The sequence below is a fragment of the Felis catus genome, chromosome B2 (assembly GCF_018350175.1).
Source record: "Felis catus isolate Fca126 chromosome B2, F.catus_Fca126_mat1.0, whole genome shotgun sequence".
NCBI lineage: Eukaryota > Metazoa > Chordata > Mammalia > Carnivora > Felidae > Felis > Felis catus.
Genome location: NC_058372.1, coordinates 50308977 through 50328924, shown reverse-complemented (window position 1 = coordinate 50328924; position 19948 = coordinate 50308977). Strand labels below are relative to the sequence as shown.

Below are 19948 nucleotides of genomic sequence, written 5' to 3'. Positions count from 1 at the left end.
TATTTAGTAGATTTCTCTCTGCACTGTCCCAATTTATTCTCCACGCTCCTGACAGAGAAATCTATTAAAAATAAAATCTGTATTATTTGCTGTGGTTGTTCAGTGCCACAGGCCTCTCCAGGCAGGTACTTTCAAGAACCCCTCATGGGGGAAACCGATAATCAACATCTATAGTCAAAGAAATAGCTGAAATAGTTTTGAAGTCCTTTTGAAGGCATATATTTTAAACTGAGATCCATGTGAGTTCTGCCTTCTACTTTGTAATATAGCCTTGATGATTTTACTATGTTGTTTTAGTTTTAACTTATTTACCAGCCAAATCACTTTTTTAGCCACAGTGACACGTCTACCCCAATGTTCTCCTTCCTCCCATCCAGGAAGGTGCTCTGTGTAGCCTGTGACTTAGAGTTTCTGAAGTGAATGGTAAAGCTCGAGATGATAGTTGGGGTCAAGAAAGAGAGGGGGGAAAACACATATGTATTTAGTATATATACACAAAATGAAATGAGAGAATTTAAGTTCTGTTTAATAATACATGGGTTCTGTTTAATAATAGTATGTTTATGTAATGCCTTTTGTTCTCTTGTAGGGTACTTTGCTTATTTTAAAAGCCTTCAAATATTAGCTATACCTATTACAAGACGTTGCCCTTATTAAAAATGTGTAGTTGCTATTTATTAAAATATTTGGTAGGGGTTGTCGTCTCAAAAGAAAGGCAGACTGCCACGTGCAGCGCCTCATTTGGATGTGTCTGGAGTCTTGGAAGCTTGACTACCCTACGTTCTCCTACAAATGGACCTTGAGAGCTTGTTTGGAGGTTCTAGCAGGGGAGCGCAGCTACTCGTATACCCTTGACCGAAGAACGGTCCTCCTCTATCGGGGAAGGTCGTCCTCTTCGACCGAGCGCGCAGCTTCGGGAGGGACGCACATGGAGCGGTGAGGGAGGAAGGGGACACCCGCCTAGCCAGCCAGATCAGCCGAATCAACCCTGGCGATCAATGGGGTGACAGATGTCGCAGCCAGATCGCCCTCACATCCGAAGCGCTAGGGGCGCGCACGAGCTATATAAACCTAAAGAGATTTTTGACTTTACGCATAGGCCGAGTCACTCTAATGGTACCGGGCCTCTAAAAGGATTTTTTAACTAAAGTCCTAATCTAACTAACACCTTAAAGTCTACTTAATTCCTCAAAACGCTAAAATTGGCGCTAACTGGCTCGAATTTGGACTATCTTCATATTATCCAGAATGCCTTGCAGATGGGTGGAGCATGCTAAACACTGTCGTCTCTATTGGTGAGACTTCCCAGCCTCGCCCACCGGAGCGCCAGCTAACGGCCAGCTGGTCCCGCCTCGCTGCAGACAGCTGGCAGAGCGCTTTGTGAGGCTCCGGGTGCTCCTAGCGGACTCCAGGTCTGTCTCCCTCCTGCCGCTCCCACCCGCTCATCCCCTTCGCCCTCCACTCCCTGGCCCCGAGTCTCTTCCTCCACCGTGCGTCCCAACTCTCTCCCAGCACCCATTCAGTCCTTCTCATCTCCCTCCCACCCGTCCTTTGGCGCCTCCGCCTCCTTCTGGGCAGACGTGGCCCTCTTGGCTGGGGCTGGAGTCATTCTTGGCTCAGCGTGCGTATTTTTATTAACCCGCTCTGCGGAATCCGAACCCACTGGTTTCCGTGGAAGGCTAGCTAGTGGGCTAGCTTTGGGTTTCCGTGGGCTGAGCGGGGACCGGAGTAGCCCAGTCCTAGTAGACTAGGAGTCTAGTCTCGGGTGGTTGAGTCCGTGGCCTGGGCGCATTCCCGAGGCCCGAGGCTCACCTCCCAGCTGTGGCGGGGGACGTGCGGGACCCGGGGGAAGCTACCGCAGGCTGGAAGACCGACGCACATTTTGCAGACAATAGTAATGCTCGGCCGGCCCATCTCTCACTAGCTGTAATAATCACATATGACGATGCATGTGAAAACATGAATTCTTGCAAGGGTTCCAAAGAGTGCATAATTAATTCTCCGCGGCCCTCCGCACCTTGCCTCACCAGACCGAATTTGAGAAATTTAAGATTTTCAAGGTCAAAGTGTATGATGTTCTGAATCGGTGAAGTACCGTACTGCTGGCTAGGATGTCTTTACAACAAATGGCCCCAGCTTCCCAAGATCCAGAATAAGAGATCATAAATAGAAATGGTATGGAAGCCAAGTGGTTGTTTCTTTTAATATTTGAAAATGGTGGTATGTTTTCATTGAGTGAGCGAAAACGCAGTCATAAAGGGGAAAAAAACGAAAACAAAAAGCAAAACCGACTTCCTTTGCCAAAATCCTGAATATTCATTTAGCCCGTGAGCACCGGGGTTGAAGACTCGAAATAAGAGAAATAAGACTGCTGGTGTGCGAGGAGCTGCGTATTTGTTTTTTTCAGAAACCTTTTCTGAAAGGCCATCATGGCAGCAAAGCCCAAGCTCCACTATCCCAACGGAAGAGGCCGGATGGAGTCCGTAAGATGGGTTTTAGCTGCCGCTGGAGTCGAGGTACCCTCTATGCTGTTTCTTCACAGATTTGCCGTACAACTTTGAGACTTTTGAGGAAAACATAAATGGCGGAGTCCTGTTCTAGCCCTCTCCCCCACCCAACACAGACATGCTTGGTTGAGTCAAAAGGGGTTTTTCTTTATAAATGGAGTGTGGTTAATAGAAATCTGTTTTACTTTCCACTTTTACTTAATCATTGGCTTCTGATCTACCACCAAGAAGTATTAATAAGGAGAAGAGGAATGAACCTGAAATTTACCAGTTACAACTTTTCTTAATTATACAAGCTATAGGTAAATTTCCTCTTCAATGGCTTCTAACTGGCAGCCTTCCTCTGCATATGTGTAGACTTTGGCCCACAGTGGTTTTGTCTTTTTGTTCTATTCTTTTAGTTTCTTATTTATGGAAATGTTCTAGTGGGTTACAAAGGTTGGGAAACCATTGGCATAAATTTCCCTCACCCATTTTCAATTGTCATTTGCTTTGTGCTAATCTTGTTTCATCCATCTCCTCCATTTGTTTTGTGGGAGTATTGTAGTTTTTATCTCTAAAAGGTAAGGATTTTAATACAATACCATAATATTACCCAACAAAATTAGCAGTTCTTTACTAGTATCTTAACAGTCTGATTACCTCAAACAGGTCTTTTTATAGTAAGTTTATTCCAGTCTGGATCTCTATCATGCCCACACATCGCATTTGCTTAGGTTTCTTTCAGGATTTTTTAAATCTGTAACAATTTCCTCTGCATTTTTTAAAAATAAACTTTATACTTGGGAATAATTTTAAATTTATAGCAAAGTTATGAAGACAGTGCACAGTGTTCTATAACAGCCACTCAGTCCCTCCTGATGATATCATCTTACATAATCATGTCAAAACTAAGAAATTAACATTGGTGCATGACTAAACTACAGACTATTTGAATTTAATTAGTTTTGCCAATAATGTCCTTTACTCTTCCAGGATCCCACATTATACTTAGTCACTACGTTTCCTTAGTCTCAACCTGTGACAGTTTCTCAGTCTGTCTTTTATTTCACGACCTTGACAGTTTTGAAAAGTATTGGTCAGGTGTTTTGTAGAATTCTCCATAGTTTAGGTTTGTTTGAAGTTTTCTCATAATTGGACTGGGGTTTGGGGTTTTGGGGAAGAATAGCACAGAGGACAAGTGCCTTTCTCATTGTATCATATTAGGGCTGATATTAACATGAGTATATCACTGGTGCTGTTAACCTTGGTCATTTGGCTAAGACGGTGTCTGCCAGGTTTCTTCATTGTACAAGGATTTGTTCCCTTTATTTTTTGGAAACGAGTCATTAAGTTCAGCCCACGCTTAAAAGGATGGGAATTAAACTCTACCTCCTGGAGGGGGCGGCATCTGTGTTTAGAATTCTTACATAAGGGAGATTCGGGTTTTTTCTTGTCCATGTATCTATTCAATCATTTATTTTTATCAGTGTGGACTTTAGTATTTATTTTGTGCTTTGGGTTATAATCCAATAATGTTTTCTTGCTCAAATTGTCCCACTTTGGCCATTAGCTCTTTCACATTGGCTCCTGCGTCACACCTGTGCACATGACTTCATCCTCCCTTTTCTTTTTTTCCCTTTAGCTCTTTCTTACTTTCTGACACTACAAGAGGCTTCAGGCTCATCTTGTATTTTCCTTGCCCTGGCCTTAGAAATTGGTATTCTTCCAAGGAGCCCTGGTCCCTTTTATTAGCAAATGGTATTAGCAACCAACAGCTGAGTGCTAAGTGTCTGCATCTGTTTTTAGTGCCATTTATTTGTGGAAGAAACTACCCTGTAGAATTTCCCCCATTCTGGATTTGACTGACTTACCCTCATTTCAACATATTCTTTTATTCTTTATGTTTCCTGTAAACTAGTTAGACCCAGAGATATGATCAAATCCAGGCTCCTTTTTTTCTTTCTATCTCTAAATCTTTTTTTTTTTTTTCCTACCAGACTCCATCACAGGGATACTGGGTGCATATTTTTATTATACGACATCAAGGGATGCATGATGTTTGACTGTCTCCTTTTCAGCAACGCCGGCTTGATCAGTGCGTTCCAGTGACGTCAGGCTGGATCCATGCATAAAGTTTCCTCCATCACCTTCTCAACTAGTGGTGTTAGCAGCTATTTTCATCACCATTGTTAGGAATAACAAAATGGTGCTTTTTCTATTTCTGTCTATCATTTTATCTGAATTTATTAACTGTGTTTCTTTTCTGAAGAGTAATTTTTCACTTAACTATTTAATTACTTTGAACTACAGCTTATATGGGAAGAGTAAGGTAAATGCTTGATATAGTCTCTTAATCGATTTTCAGAATAATTAGGCGTTACCATAGTAACCTCCAAAGATGATACATGAGGGTTTTGGGGTTTGCGGTTTTGTGTTGTTTGGTTGGTTTTAGTTTTGGTTTCTTTGCATATCATTATAACTCACCATACAGTGTTTTACAGTTTTGAGTTGATATCACTTTTATATACAAATTCTGACTTCTGACTTCTCTTGAGAAATTTGAAGATCTGATTGATACTGGACCCTCATTTTCAGAGGGCAAGTAATTACTAAGTCTGACTAAGTAAGGAAGGACTGCCACCATAGATGGTCCTTTCTAGTTCATTACAGTCCCCATTATTTCCCCATTGTCTCAGGATATGTTTTCTAATTATGTTAAGAAGATAGTGAAAAAAGTTCTTGGTCCTGTGACCTGAACCTGGTTGGCTTATTGATGTCACCTACCTTTTCCCTGCATGCTTCTGAGTTTGCAGTTCTGTCTTATTGAATAGGTTTGCAATGGTTATCTTATTTGTACCTTTAATATAATCTTTTCCCAAATCTTCTCTCTTTCCAATCCTCATTCTACCTCATGCCTCCTACTCTCCTATGTATGAGTCAAGATTCTTGGTGACAGCAGTAGAAAACCAACCCTAAGTAAGTTCTACAAAAAAGAAAGTGGGTCACATAACCCACCTCCCCTAGACCAGTCGCAGTGGGCAGGCAGGTGAGGTAGAGGAATTAGCCCAGCAGGTCCCGAACCCACCTTCCAGCCAGTGTGGAGGGAAACCGCAAAGAAATGTATAAAGGAGAGACTGACTCGTGAACTCCCACACAACTTGGTAACCAAATTCCATCTAGAAGAATTATCAGAGGAGGGCTACCTAGCTAAAGTCCAATCTCTTAAATAAAGATTTGTCCTTGGAGAATAGAGCTCACACTTTCAGTTGGGAAGTGAAAGTTAGTCTAGGAAAGGAGAGCCAGGTAAGCGGTAAAGACCGCAGAGTGGGAATGGCAGAGGCGGATCCCTCGAACCTGTTCTCAGATGTTGCACGCTCAGGAGAAACTTAAACACAAGCAAAACAAAAGGAAACAAGTTTTCTGTAGGTTTGAAAGAGTCTCAGCCATTTTTGTTACAGAATACCCCGCGTCCTGGATTTGCCTGATTTTCACCTTGCAGTTAGATCTGGCAGTATTTTTTACAGTGTTATTGTGCCCTTCTCACTGTCACGGCAGGAAGCACACACTGTCTCAGTGTCCCCCAATGGGGAGCGAAGTTTGACCACTTGGTTAGATAGATGGTGTGATCTCCAAATCTTTCCACCACAAAGATGCTTTTTTCCTTTATCATAATTAGCTTGTGGGCTGATACTTTAAGGTTATTTGAATATTCTGTTCCCTGTAAGGCAGTGATTTCAGCATCCATTTTGATCCTTTTCAGAATCAGTTGTTACATTATAGGTTACAAATTGGTGATTTTCTAGTTGTATCATTAGCACTAATTCTTCTGTAAAAAAAATAAAAAAAAAAAAGCTTTTCCTTCTGCCTTGTTGAATATCATCACTTAAGGACACAGGGATTTTTTTTATTAGAGTGTGTGATGATCCTTAAGTGACATTACCCGTCTGATGCTTGAATTGTCCCTAATTTGGCTAAGGACTCCCCTTCAGGTAGGGTCCTGCCTGCCTTTGCCTTTGCCATATTCATTGGTCTTTGAGCTCTTCCTTGCTTTCTGATGTATTAGCATCAACCTTTTCTCCCAGGAGTCTAGGTTTCTTTTAGTGATACAGGGAAACCAAGATGTGGGTGCTAAGTGTGCTCCTTCTGCTTCTGAGACAGTTTAACTTGGTATTTTCAGTACTGATCCTGTAATGATATGTGCCTTCATGGGGGATATCTTTTTTTTTTTTTTTAATTTAGTTTGATGAAGAATTCTTAGAAACAAAAGAACAGTTACAGAAGTTGCAGGATGGTGAGTATGGAAGTGAAACAACTGTTTGGTAATGCTGATTTTTCTTTTAAGAACCGATATTTATGTGGAAGGTCAAAGATGCTGCTTACACTGAACTCTCAACAGTATCCTAACACCAGGGGGGGAAATAGCTGAAATTGCTCTTCTCTGAGAGCTAAAGGGAGTGAACCATCAGGTGAACAGCCTTTCTCCATCCCTTTCTCTTCTCTCTGCCCCCCTCTTTTCCCGCTTTTTTTCCTCTCCTTCATACCTTCCCTCTTCATCTTCCCCACCTAGCTCCAAATTATCTGAGCCATCAGTGCCTGCTTGAGTATGCAAACAGAAGTCCTCATTTAAACTGGGCCGCATATTTGCAGTGAATACTAAACAGAAATGAATTCAATGAAAGTCCCCCCACCTTTAACTCCTGATCAGCCCCACTGCCTCTATGCCCAGGCTCCATAAGGAATACCTAGTGACTCTGTAAGTAGCCTCCCTCCCAGCCATCAGCAGGGTCTCTAGACCCAACTGAAGGCTGCCTCGAGAGGGACCAACTGTAATGTCACTCTTCCTGTGTGACACTGGCCTCATGTCACTAGGCATGTGTTGAGTAATCATTTTCCCCAGACACTCATGTACCCCCAATCTGTGAGCCCCTTGAGGGCTAGGCTGTATCCTACATTTGCATCTCTCCCCAGGGCTTAGTATGTGGAAAGTGTTTGACACAGTTTTTGTTGAAAACAGCAAGTGGTTGGTTTTTGATCCATGACGGCAGACTTGGTAGTACGTGGTCTGTGGCTGTGGAACAGAAAGCCCGGTGAGTACACAGGAGTCTCAGTCGGTGACGTAGGTTTTATGATCAGATTGTTTAAAGCAGTGCAATCGATAGAACAGTCTACAGTGATGGAAATGTTCTGTTCCCAGTCTGGTGTCATAGCCGCTAGCCATACGTGCCTACTGAGCACTTGCAATGTGTCTAGCATGCTTAAGGAATCGAATTCTAAATTTGTCAAAATTTTGATTAATTTAAGTGTAGGTTTAACTAGACACATGCAGCTACTGACTACTGACTGGGTTGGCCAGTGCAGCTCTGAAGAAATGTCTTCCCCACATTCTCTCCCGCCCCTTGTCATGACTGTTGGGCACTTTTGCTGGTGTGAACATGAAAAGGGAAGGTTTTGAACAGGGCTTGTTTTCAGGCTTCTTTGGCAGTTCAGTCTGCTACCCTGCATGAAGTTGATGTCATCTGTCATCAGGGAGCTTTCCACTGTTCCCAAGGCTCTGGCCCCACCGTCCCTTTTCATTCAATAGGGCATGTTCAGGGGTTGGGGGACAGGGAAGAGATCGGTTTTAACTCTGGGCTTCCATTCTCAGGTAACCACCTGCTGTTCCAGCAAGTGCCAATGGTTGAAATTGACGGGATGAAGTTGGTGCAGACCCGCAGCATCCTTCACTACATAGCAGAGAAGCACCACCTGTTTGGCAAGGATCTCAAGGAGAGAACCCTGTACTATGGCCCTCTCAAGTGTTCTCGATTGTCACTTACTGAGACCTCAGCCGATTAGCAGTCTCTACAGCACGCCCCGCCTCCTTTATGTCTTGTATCATTAGAGTAAACCGGGAACAAAAACCAGTTGGAAAATCAGCACAGAGAGTCTGGGCAAAACAATAGAGAAGAATTGAGTTCAGATACTAGATCCTCTATTTGGGGTGTGATTGTTTCAGGTTTCAACATGTTTAAATGCTTTGATATTGCTTTTTACCTTTCTTGCAAATTTAATATCACAGAGTATTAAGAACAGGAGGCTGCTATGACATTCAAGGTCAGGAATACTGTACCTTGATTATAATTTGGATTATATTTTTGAACTCAAAGCCTGATCGTTGTACCTACTAAGATGCATGATCCAAGGCAAAATGCTGAGTTCCACAGTCCTGCTGAGTATCCTATACAATATATAAATATCATATGCCTGATAATGAAAGCCAATTAATATGGATAATAGAGTCAGTGAAATATTGGGTGGAGTGTTTAGCACCATGCCTGGTACATACCAAGCATTCCATAAATGATAGCCACTATTTTTATAAATGTGAAATTCCACCCACACCAAGCGTGGGTTCTGGAGTAAGGATAGACAATTAGGGTCCCTGGAGAGGGGGATGTCATGGCTATTTGCTTTCTGATCTGTGACAGATTTTTTTGAATTACAGCTAAAATTGGCTTTGCATCTTTGCTCTTGAGCCAGGTATAGATAAATGCTCCCGGGTCCTTAAGTTGCCAGAGCCTTAAGAGAAAAGCACTCTGAATTCTTAGTTGTGGAAGCCGATGAGTTCAAAGAAGGGGAAACTGAGATAACTTTTTTGTTGTTGTTATTTTAAGGATTGACATGTATGTGGAGGGGACGCTAGATCTGCTGGAACTGATTATCATGCATCCTTTCCTAAAACCAGATGATCAACAAAAGGAAGTGGTTAACATGGCCCAGAAGGCTATAATTAGATACTTTCCTGTGTTTGAAAAGGTAGGTGGCAGAGCAACTCACGAACACAGCATGACCAGACTACAAGGGAGCTGTCACTGACGCCCCGCTCTGCGCTGGGCAGTGGAAAGGGGAGCCTGCTGGACTAACCTCGGGGATTCCCGAGAGCTGACAGTAGCTGTCAGAGCAAAGCCAGGGTGTCTTGAAGCCCCACAGGCTCTACTTGGACCATGTTACTCGGAAGTCTGGAAAAAACATGGGTTCACCACATGTGCGCATTATTGTTCACCGGGTGCCCACCCTGTGTAAGATGCAGAAAAGCAGAAACTGCCTAATTCCTACCTTCTTTCATCCCATGAACATTTGGGGAAGGGCCATTGTATACCAACATCCTACCTGATAGTTTGGTATGATGAGAAGACCATTGTTTTATTTTTCTCCCCTTTGCTCTCTTTGCTTCCTGTTTTGTTATTTTCCTCATCTTGTTAATATATCTGCTTTCCTGGGCTTCAGACTCCTGTTTTTCTCAACCAAGAGCAATTGTTTTAAATGTTTCTGTTAAAAAAAGAAGAGAGTGTAAACGTACGGAATTAGCAAATCTCTGGCCATCTTTGTAGAATTAGATTTAAGAAGGAGAGGTAGTCTCTGGGTTTTTCGGTCACTTGGTTTCATGGTCTCTCACCCACAGGTACTTTGCAAATGTAAAATATGATAATGTAGAAATGTGGTGTGACAAGGGAGGAAGAGGTGCCTTGGTGAGAGGTCACTGCTGGTTCTTAAATTCCTATGGCCCAGACTGAGTCAGCTCCTAATACATACATGAGCTAAAAATTTTTAGCTTTATTTTTTTTAATTTTTATTGTTTTTTACACATAATGGAACGGAATCACAGAGAGACTGAACAACATGCCTAATGTGGGGAGCCGGGATTGGGAACCCTGGCCTCTGACTGCAATTCTGGATTCACTGTGCTCTCCCACTCTGGCTCCAGTAGCTATACTTGATTGGGAGTTGTATGTAGAGCCCCTGTCTGACACCCCCCCCCAACCCCCGCCCCCCCAACACACCTTGCATGCATTCATACTCACTTATGGGCATCCAAGAGTTCACTACAAAGGAGATCCCCCCTTTTCTTTCTTTTCTTTTTTCTTTTTTTTTTTTTTTAACTTTTATTTATTACTGAGAGACAGAGAGACACAGTGTGAGCAGGGGAGAGGTAGAGAGAGGGGGAGTCACAGAATCTGAAGTAGGCTCCGAGCTGTCAGCACCAAGCCCGACGCGGGGCTCGAACTCACAAACCTGGAGATCATGACCTGAGCCGAAGTCAGTCGCCCAACCAACTTAGCCACCTAGGTGCCCCAATACCTCCCTTTTTTACCACTGTTCCCTGCTTCCTCCTCCTCATCATCTATCCCTATGAATCTCTGAAGCGACATGTTGCCCTCACAACAGGAGTCAAGATCAGCCCTTGTGCTTTTAGTTTTCTCTGTCTTGGAAGTCGTGACAGGAAGCCTGCTTTATTAAAAAATTTTTTGGGGGCACCTGGGTGGCTTGGTCGGTTAAGCGTCTGACTTCGGCTCAGGTCATGATCTCACAGTTCATGAGTTCGAGCCCCGCGTCGGGCTCTGTGCTGACAGCTCAGAGCCTGGAGCCTGTTTCAGATTCTGTGTCTCCCTCTCTCTCTGCTCCTCCCTTGCTCATGCTCTCTCTCTGTCTCAAAAATACATAAACGTTAAAAAAAAAAGTTTAAAAAAAACTTAAAAAAAAATTTTTTTTTTCAATGTTTATTTTTGAGAGACAGAGACAGGTTGTGAGCAGGGGAGGGGCAGAGAAAGAGAGAGGGAGAAACAGAATCCGGAGCAGGCTCTAGGCTCTGAGCTGTCAACACAGAGCCTGACGTGGGGCTCGAACTCATGAACTGTGAGATCATAACCTGAGCCAAAGTCGGACACTTAAGGGACTAATCTACCCAGGCACCTCGGAAACCTGCTTTTTTTATGGTCATGTCTAGTTGATGACTGCGGGTCCCCATGTTTGTAGAAATATGGAGTCAGCAAGTGAGATTAGAGTCCTTGGAGGGGACCTGTTGCTGACTTACATGACATCCCCCAGCCTCCTGCATCTGTCACCTCTAATCATTTCTGTAGGATACATTTATGGAATAGATGTGTCCTTTTAAAGCACTGGATGCTAAATCTAGAGTTCAGATTTTCTTCCCCTTTTCAGTGTTTGATATAAAGCAGGTATTTAATGGTACTTCTGTGTCTACACCCTTTGTGTGTTCTCTCTCTCTGATATAGGGATCCTCCTCTTGATATTACTTATATGCAGAGATACTGCACTGATTCAATAGTTTCGTCAGTTTCTCTGTGTAAAGAATTGTTAGCAATGCAAAACATTTATATCCTGCAGGTTTTAAGGGATCATGGGCAAAGGTTTCTTGTTGGTAACCAGCTGAGCCTTGCGGACGTGATTCTACTCCAAACCATTTTGGCTCTAGAAGAGAAAATCCCCAATATCCTGTCTGCATTTCCTCACCTCCAGGTAAATAAAACCATGTTTTAGAAGATTGGTTCAGATCTCTTAGACCTTCCTTCCTTCAATGTCTGTTAGTTGGTTGGCTAGGGGTGCATGTGTCCTTTTTTAGATTCTAGTTAGTAAAATGAAATGAAAGTAGAAACTTGAAATGGTTTTTCTGGTTCCCAGATCTTACAAGCTGAAAGATAACGTATCTGTGAAAGCAGTTTTACCTAAGTTTTGTCCCATAACTATGCTCTTGAAAAAAAATCGCATACACGGTTTGCTAACAAACTTGCCTTAGGGGTAATCTCAGGGATGAGGCGTTCCTCATCTGTCCGTGCTGTATATATACTGACAGGAGGGCTTCAGGGTCAACACCAAAAACAGTCTCCTTGTCAGGATGTGGCTCCCGATTTTCAGAAATAGGTGCTCTTGAATTGGAAATGTCCCAGCCTGAGTTCTGAAAACAAGTAAGAGGCTCGCTGAATATCACTCCAGAGAGTTCGCACCATACATTCCCCTTCTTGGAAAATCCAAGGAGAGACTTGTGTGTGTCTCCACTTATTCCTCAGTATTATTCTGGTAAGACTGATCATGGAACTTCAAAGCAGAAAAGGGCTTTAAACAACTAATCTCATCCAGAACCTTTGGTGTAGATACGAGGAAATAGAGACCCAAGGTCAAGAAGTCAGCAGCCAAGATGGCCTAGTTAGTGAGCCTCAGTTCTGTCTAGGACCGTAGCTTTTATCTCCAGGTCCAGTGGGATTCCCCTATATGGGGGTTTGGCAAACTGCAGCCTCCGGGTCAAATCAACCCTGCCACCTGTTTGTGTATGGTCCCTGAGCTAAGAATGGTTTTTACATTTTTTTTTTTAAAGTTTTATTTATTTTTAAGAAATCTCTACACCCAACATGGGGCTTGAACTCATGACCCCAAGATCAAGAGTCACACTCTCCTCCAACTGAACCAGCCAGATAACCCAATTTTTACATATTTAAGTGGTTGAAAGAAAACATCAGAAGAATAATATTTCATGACACATGAAATTATATAAAGTTTGAATTTCACAAAGCCATGCTCATTCGTGCACACATTGTTTACAGCTGCTTTTGTGCTACCACAAGAGTTCAGTAGTTCTGATAGAGACCATACGGCTTGCAAAACCTAAAATATTTACTAACTGGTCCTTTATAGGAAAAGGTTGCCAATCCCTTATATACCCAAATGGGCACATATTTGACTAAGTTACCAAAAGTCAAGAGAAATACACTAGATCTCCAAAATCTCCAATGCTTCTTAAAAAATGATAATAATTTTTCCAAGCCTAGCAAATACACTTTGATATACTTATGAGGACAGCAACCACTAGTTAAATACATACACCTGGAAAAGAAGAATAGAAGTCTTCAACAAGGCAGTAGCCATTATATTGTTTAGCTGCCTGTTCATTTCCTCTTGTAGACACAGGGGTGAACATTCTTTCACCTGACTTTCATACCAGTAGGTCCCTGAAATAACTCAGGGACCTGTTGGCATTTTCCATCCATGACACTAACGACTTATTTTTAAACCCCAGGTACATCTGTATAAATGTAATTTTTTGAAACGTGGGTCAAGGTGTTTTTTTTCCATGTTGAAGGATAGTTAACACACAATGCCATGTTAGTTTCAACACCGTGACCCAGCAGCTCCACACATCATGCTATGCTCATGACAAGTGTAGCTACCATTTGTCCCCATACAACGCTATTACAGTGTCATAGACTATATTGTCTGTGTTGTACCTTTCATTCCCATGATTTATTAATTCCATAACTAGAAGCCTTTATCTCCCACTCCATCCGTTTTGTCTATCTCGCCCCCACCCTACCACCTTCCTTCTGGCAACTGTCAGTTTGTTCTCTATTTATGTGTCTGTTTCTGTTGCTTGTTTCGTTTTTTAGATCCCACATATAAGAAAAATCCTATGATACTTGTCTTTTTCTGACTTATTTCACTGGGCATAATACCTTCTAGATCCATCCATGCTGTCACAAATGGCAGAATTTCATTCTTTTGTATGGCCAAGTAGTGTTCCATTGTATATATAAATACATATCTTATATATCCACATCTTCCTTATCCATTCATCTATGGGTGGACACTTAGGTTGTTTCCATAATCTGGCTATTATAAATAATAGCACAATAAGCACAGGGGTGCATATATCTTTTCAAATTAGTGTTTTCATTTTCTTTGCATAAATACTCAGTAGTGGAATTACTGGATTGTATGGTATTTTTATTTTTAATTTTTTGAGGAACCTCCTTACTGTTTTCCATAGCAGCTGCACCTAAATACAATTTTAATCTCTGATGAGATTGGGCATCAATATTAAAACACTTTTTTTAATGTTTATTTTATTTTTTGAGAGAGAGGGACCAAGCATGAGCAGGGGAGGGACAGAGAGAAAGGGAGACACAGAATCTGAAGCAGGCTCCAGACCTGAGCTAAAGTCAGACACTTAACTGACTGAGTCACCCAGGGACCCCTTGGTATTAAAGGACTTTAGAATCTAACACCAGATCTAAGTTGAAATGAGGATCATTCCTGCATTGATTAAAGGGCATAAAAGTCAGATGTCACAAAAGTTTTATTATATGCGACAAATATGAATCTCAGGTAAATCTTTAAATGATAAATCCTATAGAACAAGTTTCCAAATGTTAGTATAGTATTTGAAATTAGATGATATAAAGAGTTAAAATAAGTAATAAAAAGAGAAAATTGTCATTTACATAGCTTTAATTGACATAATTATTAGCTTTTGTTAATAGTGAAATATGTACGTATGTTTCTGTATCTCTGTGTGCATGCTTAAGGCTATGCTTTGTATATTATTGACTTTTAATAAATAGTAACTTTTTGAATAAATGACCTCTTTGAAAAATTTTATTAGAATAATTATATATGATGGATATACACTTTTTCATATGGTTCAAAATTTTTATTAGATCGAATAGACTTTTCTTCTCAATTACTGAGAATTGGTAAGATTTGACTGTATGAATGGAAAATATGATTTCCGTAAATATCTGGTATCTGGGGTCTGAACCCCAGGCCGTAAAAAATGCTACTGTCCGTCTCCCATTCATAGCCATAAAGAGGATCCATTTGCTAATAGGAGTAAAACAAGTCCAAGGAAGCTGAATTTCAGTTGTGCCATATGATGACTTTTTTAAATACTTTTATTCAAATGACTCATGCATTTTCTCTGAATAGAATAGAATAGTATATTTAAGGTACTGATTTTTCCTTCCTTTTTTCTCTTTAAGCAAGCATTATAATCCTAATCTAAGTATCTTTTTTATTTTTCTATGTCTGAAAAGAATTCACATTTTGGTCTGAGCTGTGAGTTTGCATGAATAAAGCCTGGATAGATCCCAGCCATTGTGAGCAGAGATTGTAAATAGTCACACCAACACTTCTGCTTGGGTTCCTGTAACAAATATGTATTGCAAAAACTTTCATGGGCCATTTTGCACAACTGTATTTTCACAGTAACTTATTACCTTTGCTGTTAACCTTGAATTGTTGTGTTTTCCTTTTTCAGGAGTTCACAGTGAAAATCAGTAATATCCCTACAATTAAGAAATTCCTTGAACCTGGCAGCAAGAAGAAGCCTCCTCCAGATGACATCTACGTGAGAACCGTCTACAACATCTTTATGCCCTAAGACATCACACCCATCTGTGAGTGCGAGCTAGTCCCTAGAGATTGCTGTCTCCACAATAGCATCTTCACTGATGCTGGGCCACTGCGATCCCAGCTCTGTCATGGTGCTATGTATGATTGTTCTTCAGTTGGGTCTTTCATGTCAAGATCTCTTTTAGAATCATTGATATTTTTTTTTTTTTTTTGTCCAGTGAATAATTGTTAAGTGACCTTTTTCTGAAAACCTTTTTGAAGAGGCTGACATTTAAGTTAGATCTGATGTGGTTACTCATTTCCTGAATACCAAGGATGGGCAGGACCTCATGTTCTCCTCTGAGCTTCTTTTCTCCTTTCCTTATCCCATTCTAAATGCCCTCCAATCTTTTCCTAATGTTTAGTGTTTGATAACAACAGAATATCTAGTGAATAATTCCTCTCTGCTATAATAAGTCTGTGGTAGTAATGAAGGCAGTCAGTATTAGCCAAAATAAAGAATTTATAAATCATCGCCCTGTTGCCAGAATTTTTTTTTTAATTAAGTTGTTTGGAATTTATAACACACTCTCATGGTTCAAAAATCAAAAGAGCATAAGAGGGTATAGAGTTGGAAGTGTTCTTTTCAGCTCTGCCCCCAAGCTACCCAGTTCTGTTCCCCATAGGTAAACACACTTATCATTTGTATATCCCTCCAGTTGTATTTGATGCATGTATATGAAAATATAAATATATATTATTTATCTTCTTACTACCCAAATGGTTATTTGTAGACTGGTAACTTTTTGCATTTCAAAACTAAAAGTACTGTTTATTAATACTCCTTTATTTTTTTTTTATTTTTAAGTAAACTTTTTTTTTAAGTTTATTCATTTATTTTGAGAGAGAGAGAGAGCAGGGGAGGGTCAGAGAGAGAGGGAGAGAGAGAATCCCAAGCAGGCCCCACACTGTCAGCACAGAGCCCAATGAGGGGCTTGAACTCATGAACTGTGAGATCATGACCTGAGCTGAAACCAAGAGTTGGACGCTTAACCGACTGAGCCACTCAGGTGCCCCTATTTTTAAGTAAACTTACTAATTAAAGTATAATACACACACAAAGGTAAGCATATTGTAATTTTAAAGTGTAATGAATTGTCACAAAGTGAATACTCTAATGTAACCACCATTCAAATCAAGAAATAAAACATCAACACCTCAGAGGCACCCCCCAAATGTCTCTTCTCAATAGTTTTTGTATATATAGTGCAATCATATGATACACATTTTTCTATTTACTTTTTATACTTAATAATTTTTATGCCAAGAACGTATACCCTTGTTAAACCACTGTATTAATACTGCTTTAAACATGTGTTGGTTTATTGCTCAAATACTGAGTACCTATTATGTGCCAGGTAGGGTGTCAGGAGGCAGAATCCCAAAACAGAGCCCCTGCTCTGGAAAAATCCACCACACGGTAAGGGAGATAGACATGTAAACAGCTGAAGTAACTTTGGAAAAGGAAGAGTTGCTGCTTTTAGAGTATCTGATATTTCAAGAATTAAAAAAAATTTTTTTTAACGTTGTTATTTATTTTTGAGACAGAGAGAGACAGAACATGAACGGGGGAGGGGCAGAGAGAGAGGGAGACACAGAATTGGAAGCAGGCTCCAAGCTCTGAGCCATCAGCCCAGAGCCCGATGCGGGGCTTGAACTCACGGACCGCAAGATCGTGACCTGAGCTGAAGTCGGACACTTAACCGACTGAGCCACCCAGGCGCCCCTGATATTTCAAGAATTAAAAAACTAAGGAAAAGCCAGTTTTTGATGAGAGTCTTAGAGGGGACAAACTCATTTCTTACTGCAGAGGAATTTTTGTCCAGATGTAAAAAGCAAACAGCAGCCATGAGGTGATCATTAATGCCTATCTTAATCAATGCCAGTACCTCAGTGTTTTATTAGAGGAAAATCAAGTACAGCCATCAGGGTGATTATTTGTGTTTTCATGTCCACAGTGTGGGCTTCTGTTATCACTATGATATTTAGAATTGCTGGAGGAGCAATGGCTTGGTGGCAGGCACAGTGCCAGGCAAGCCTGAGGAGTAATGATGGGCTAGGCTGCTGCTTCTGAGGGAGAGGCCCAGGCTCCCTCTAGGCTCCTGAGAGCAAGAGCACAAGCCAGTAAGAGGAAAATGGGGGAGTTTATAGTACAGTATCACCTCACCCAAAGACAGGTCTGCCCTTTGCTTCTGGGAGTTGATCTCTAAGCCTTTGGAATATCATGCCTGATGGGAACGCCTGTTTGCCTGGAGGAATTGGGCCAGCCAGATCATAACTACATGATTTAGGGTGAGACCCTTGAGCCACACCAACAATAGAGTATAGGGTGGGGTCACATGTCTACTCAACTATGGAGGGGCTGGAGACAGATCAGCCATATGGACAGTCAATCATGACCATATGATGGAGCCCTCATACCCACCCCCAAATTCTGGACTCAATGCTCCAGGAGCTGTCCTGGTTAATTATACTCCATTGTCACACATGGTTGTCAGGAGGAGTTAATGCTCTCCACGACTACACAGGACAAGGACATCCAGAAGCTCCATGTTGGGAACCTTCCTGGATTCTGCCCTGTGCATGTCTTCCCCTGACTGATTTTCATCTGTATCCTGTCCTTACAATAAACTACAGCTGTGAGTATAATAGCTCTCAATGTGTTCTGTGAGTTTGTCGGCAGATTGTGGAACTTAGGCTGGTTTGGGGGCACCCTTCAACTTGTAGCTGGTGTCAGAAGTGAGGGTGGTCTTTTGAACTACTCCTAACCTCTTCAGAGAAGAGAAACATGTTATACTCATGTGTAGATTAATTTATGCATAGGAACCAGACATTGACTTGATAACACCCAGGGTCTGTATGATTGGGTTTTGTGGGATGGCAGCAAATTTGCACTATTTTGTACTATTATTGTGGTGTGATTTTACTATGCAGTGCCATTGCCTGGTGATATGTAGACCTCAAGCCTTTTTGTAACCGGTGGGTTTTAATTCTTCAACACTAGAGGGCCCTCAGGGCTCTGAGAAAACAACCAGAAAGAAAGGTTGGCTTCTGAATTAGAGGATTAGAAAAAATAAATACAAGAGACCATGTGGTGTCAAATAAAGACAGGTTCCTGTGTCTTTCCTGCTCAGGGCTACATGACCTTAAGTTGTGTGGTTCTCTTCCTGTATTGAAAACAACTTTCCCTCCTCCCTTATTTTGCCTCAGGTGGCATTACCCATTTTGTCACAGTCCATTTTTGGTCCAGGCTCCTACCCTTTGGTCTCAGCCCACAGCACTCCACCCCCATTTTCATGAGCCACCAGACTCTGGTAATAGAGTAAGAGGTCAGGAACAAGAAATCGTTTATTCTCAAAAACAGCAGTATGGTAGAGGGTTCAGGGCTGACCCCAAGCCCATGGAATAAGAGGCTCATCAACTAAAGCCTTAGCAGGTGAACGAGCAAATAAAAGTGCCTAGCCCTAAATGGGCCAGTTGCAGAGGCTCTGGTGTCTGGACAGAGGAGAAGGTGCAGCACTTAATGAGCTTGGGACCCAGCACAAGCCACTCAAAGTTTGCAATACAGATTTACAACTATGCAAAGACCACTTTCAAATAACACTATACTGCCCAATGGATAGTGCAGGTATCTTAGAGTATTCCCGATTCTTTCCTCTGGTCCCTTATAACATTTCTGTCATAGATGTCACTTATCCACAAGCTATAATCATCTGACATATTGTTCCTACTATTATTTTTAACACACTACATTTACTTGTTCATATATTTATCCTGCCTGTCTTTCCCAACTAGAATGTAAGCACCACGAGTGCAGGAATTGGGGTTATCATGCCTGCCACTGTAGACTCCAGGCCTAAACCACTGACGGGCACAGAGCGGTACTCAGTAAATATTTGTTCAATGCACCAGTGGAATCTTATTTTCTTCTTACTTGGGCAACCTGATGCACTCTCAAATACACAAACAATAGATGTAAAGTGAAGCCCCAGAGGTGTGTACAAACTGGAATGCTCGTTGGCTAATCCCTTGAGTTGGGTGGAGCATTCAGTGGGAAAGGAAAGGGTCATAAACCCTCACTTGAACTTCCTGCAACACTCCAAGACAAGAGCCACGAAGAGGTAAGGATAGTGGTGAATTTCTTATATGATGTTCTTGGGTTTGGCTGGATAGTTCTATTTTGTGGCCAAATTTGCAGCTTACAGTCAGCAATTGTTTTAACTTTGTGGTTAATTTAATGCCTAGGATTTTAAACTTGCCTATATCAAATAAAAGGAACATTTTTTATGCAGAGTAGATCTGTACATGGAAAAGAGATAGCAAATTTTCATCTAGACAGGCCTTTTAGAGACTTTCATTGCCTATGTATGACATACATATCACACATTGAAATGCCCCCCCCCCAGGCCCATACTGCACATTAAATGTAATTTAAAAAATAAGCATGTAAGAGTCAAGTG

At 41.5% G+C, this 19948-nt stretch overlaps 1 protein-coding gene across 1 annotated transcript; it reads left to right on the top strand.

Annotated features, from left to right (window-relative positions):
• Positions 1 to 1263: 1263 nt before the first annotated feature.
• GSTA4 (glutathione S-transferase alpha 4) lies at positions 1264 to 15963 on the top strand. The gene is made up of 7 exons (XM_011282427.3): positions 1264 to 1412; positions 2408 to 2516; positions 6729 to 6780; positions 8134 to 8266; positions 9143 to 9284; positions 11655 to 11786; positions 15355 to 15963. The coding sequence occupies exons 2-7, from the start codon at positions 2430 to 2432 to the stop codon at positions 15475 to 15477; spliced, it is 669 nt and encodes a 222-aa protein (XP_011280729.1). The 5' UTR covers positions 1264 to 1412; positions 2408 to 2429; the 3' UTR covers positions 15478 to 15963.
• Positions 15964 to 19948: the final 3985 nt, after the last annotated feature.

Bases quoted from the DNA above. Each gene is read 5' to 3' on its own strand.
- GSTA4 (XM_011282427.3), top strand. From the start codon at position 2,430: ATGGCAGCAAAGCCCAAGCTCCACTATCCCAACGGAAGAGGCCGGATG. The intron at 2,517-6,728 runs GTACCCTCTATG...TTTTTAATTTAG, and splicing joins TAGCTGCCGCTGGAGTCGAG to TTTGATGAAGAATTCTTAGA. The intron at 6,781-8,133 runs GTGAGTATGGAA...TTCCATTCTCAG, and splicing joins GTTACAGAAGTTGCAGGATG to GTAACCACCTGCTGTTCCAG.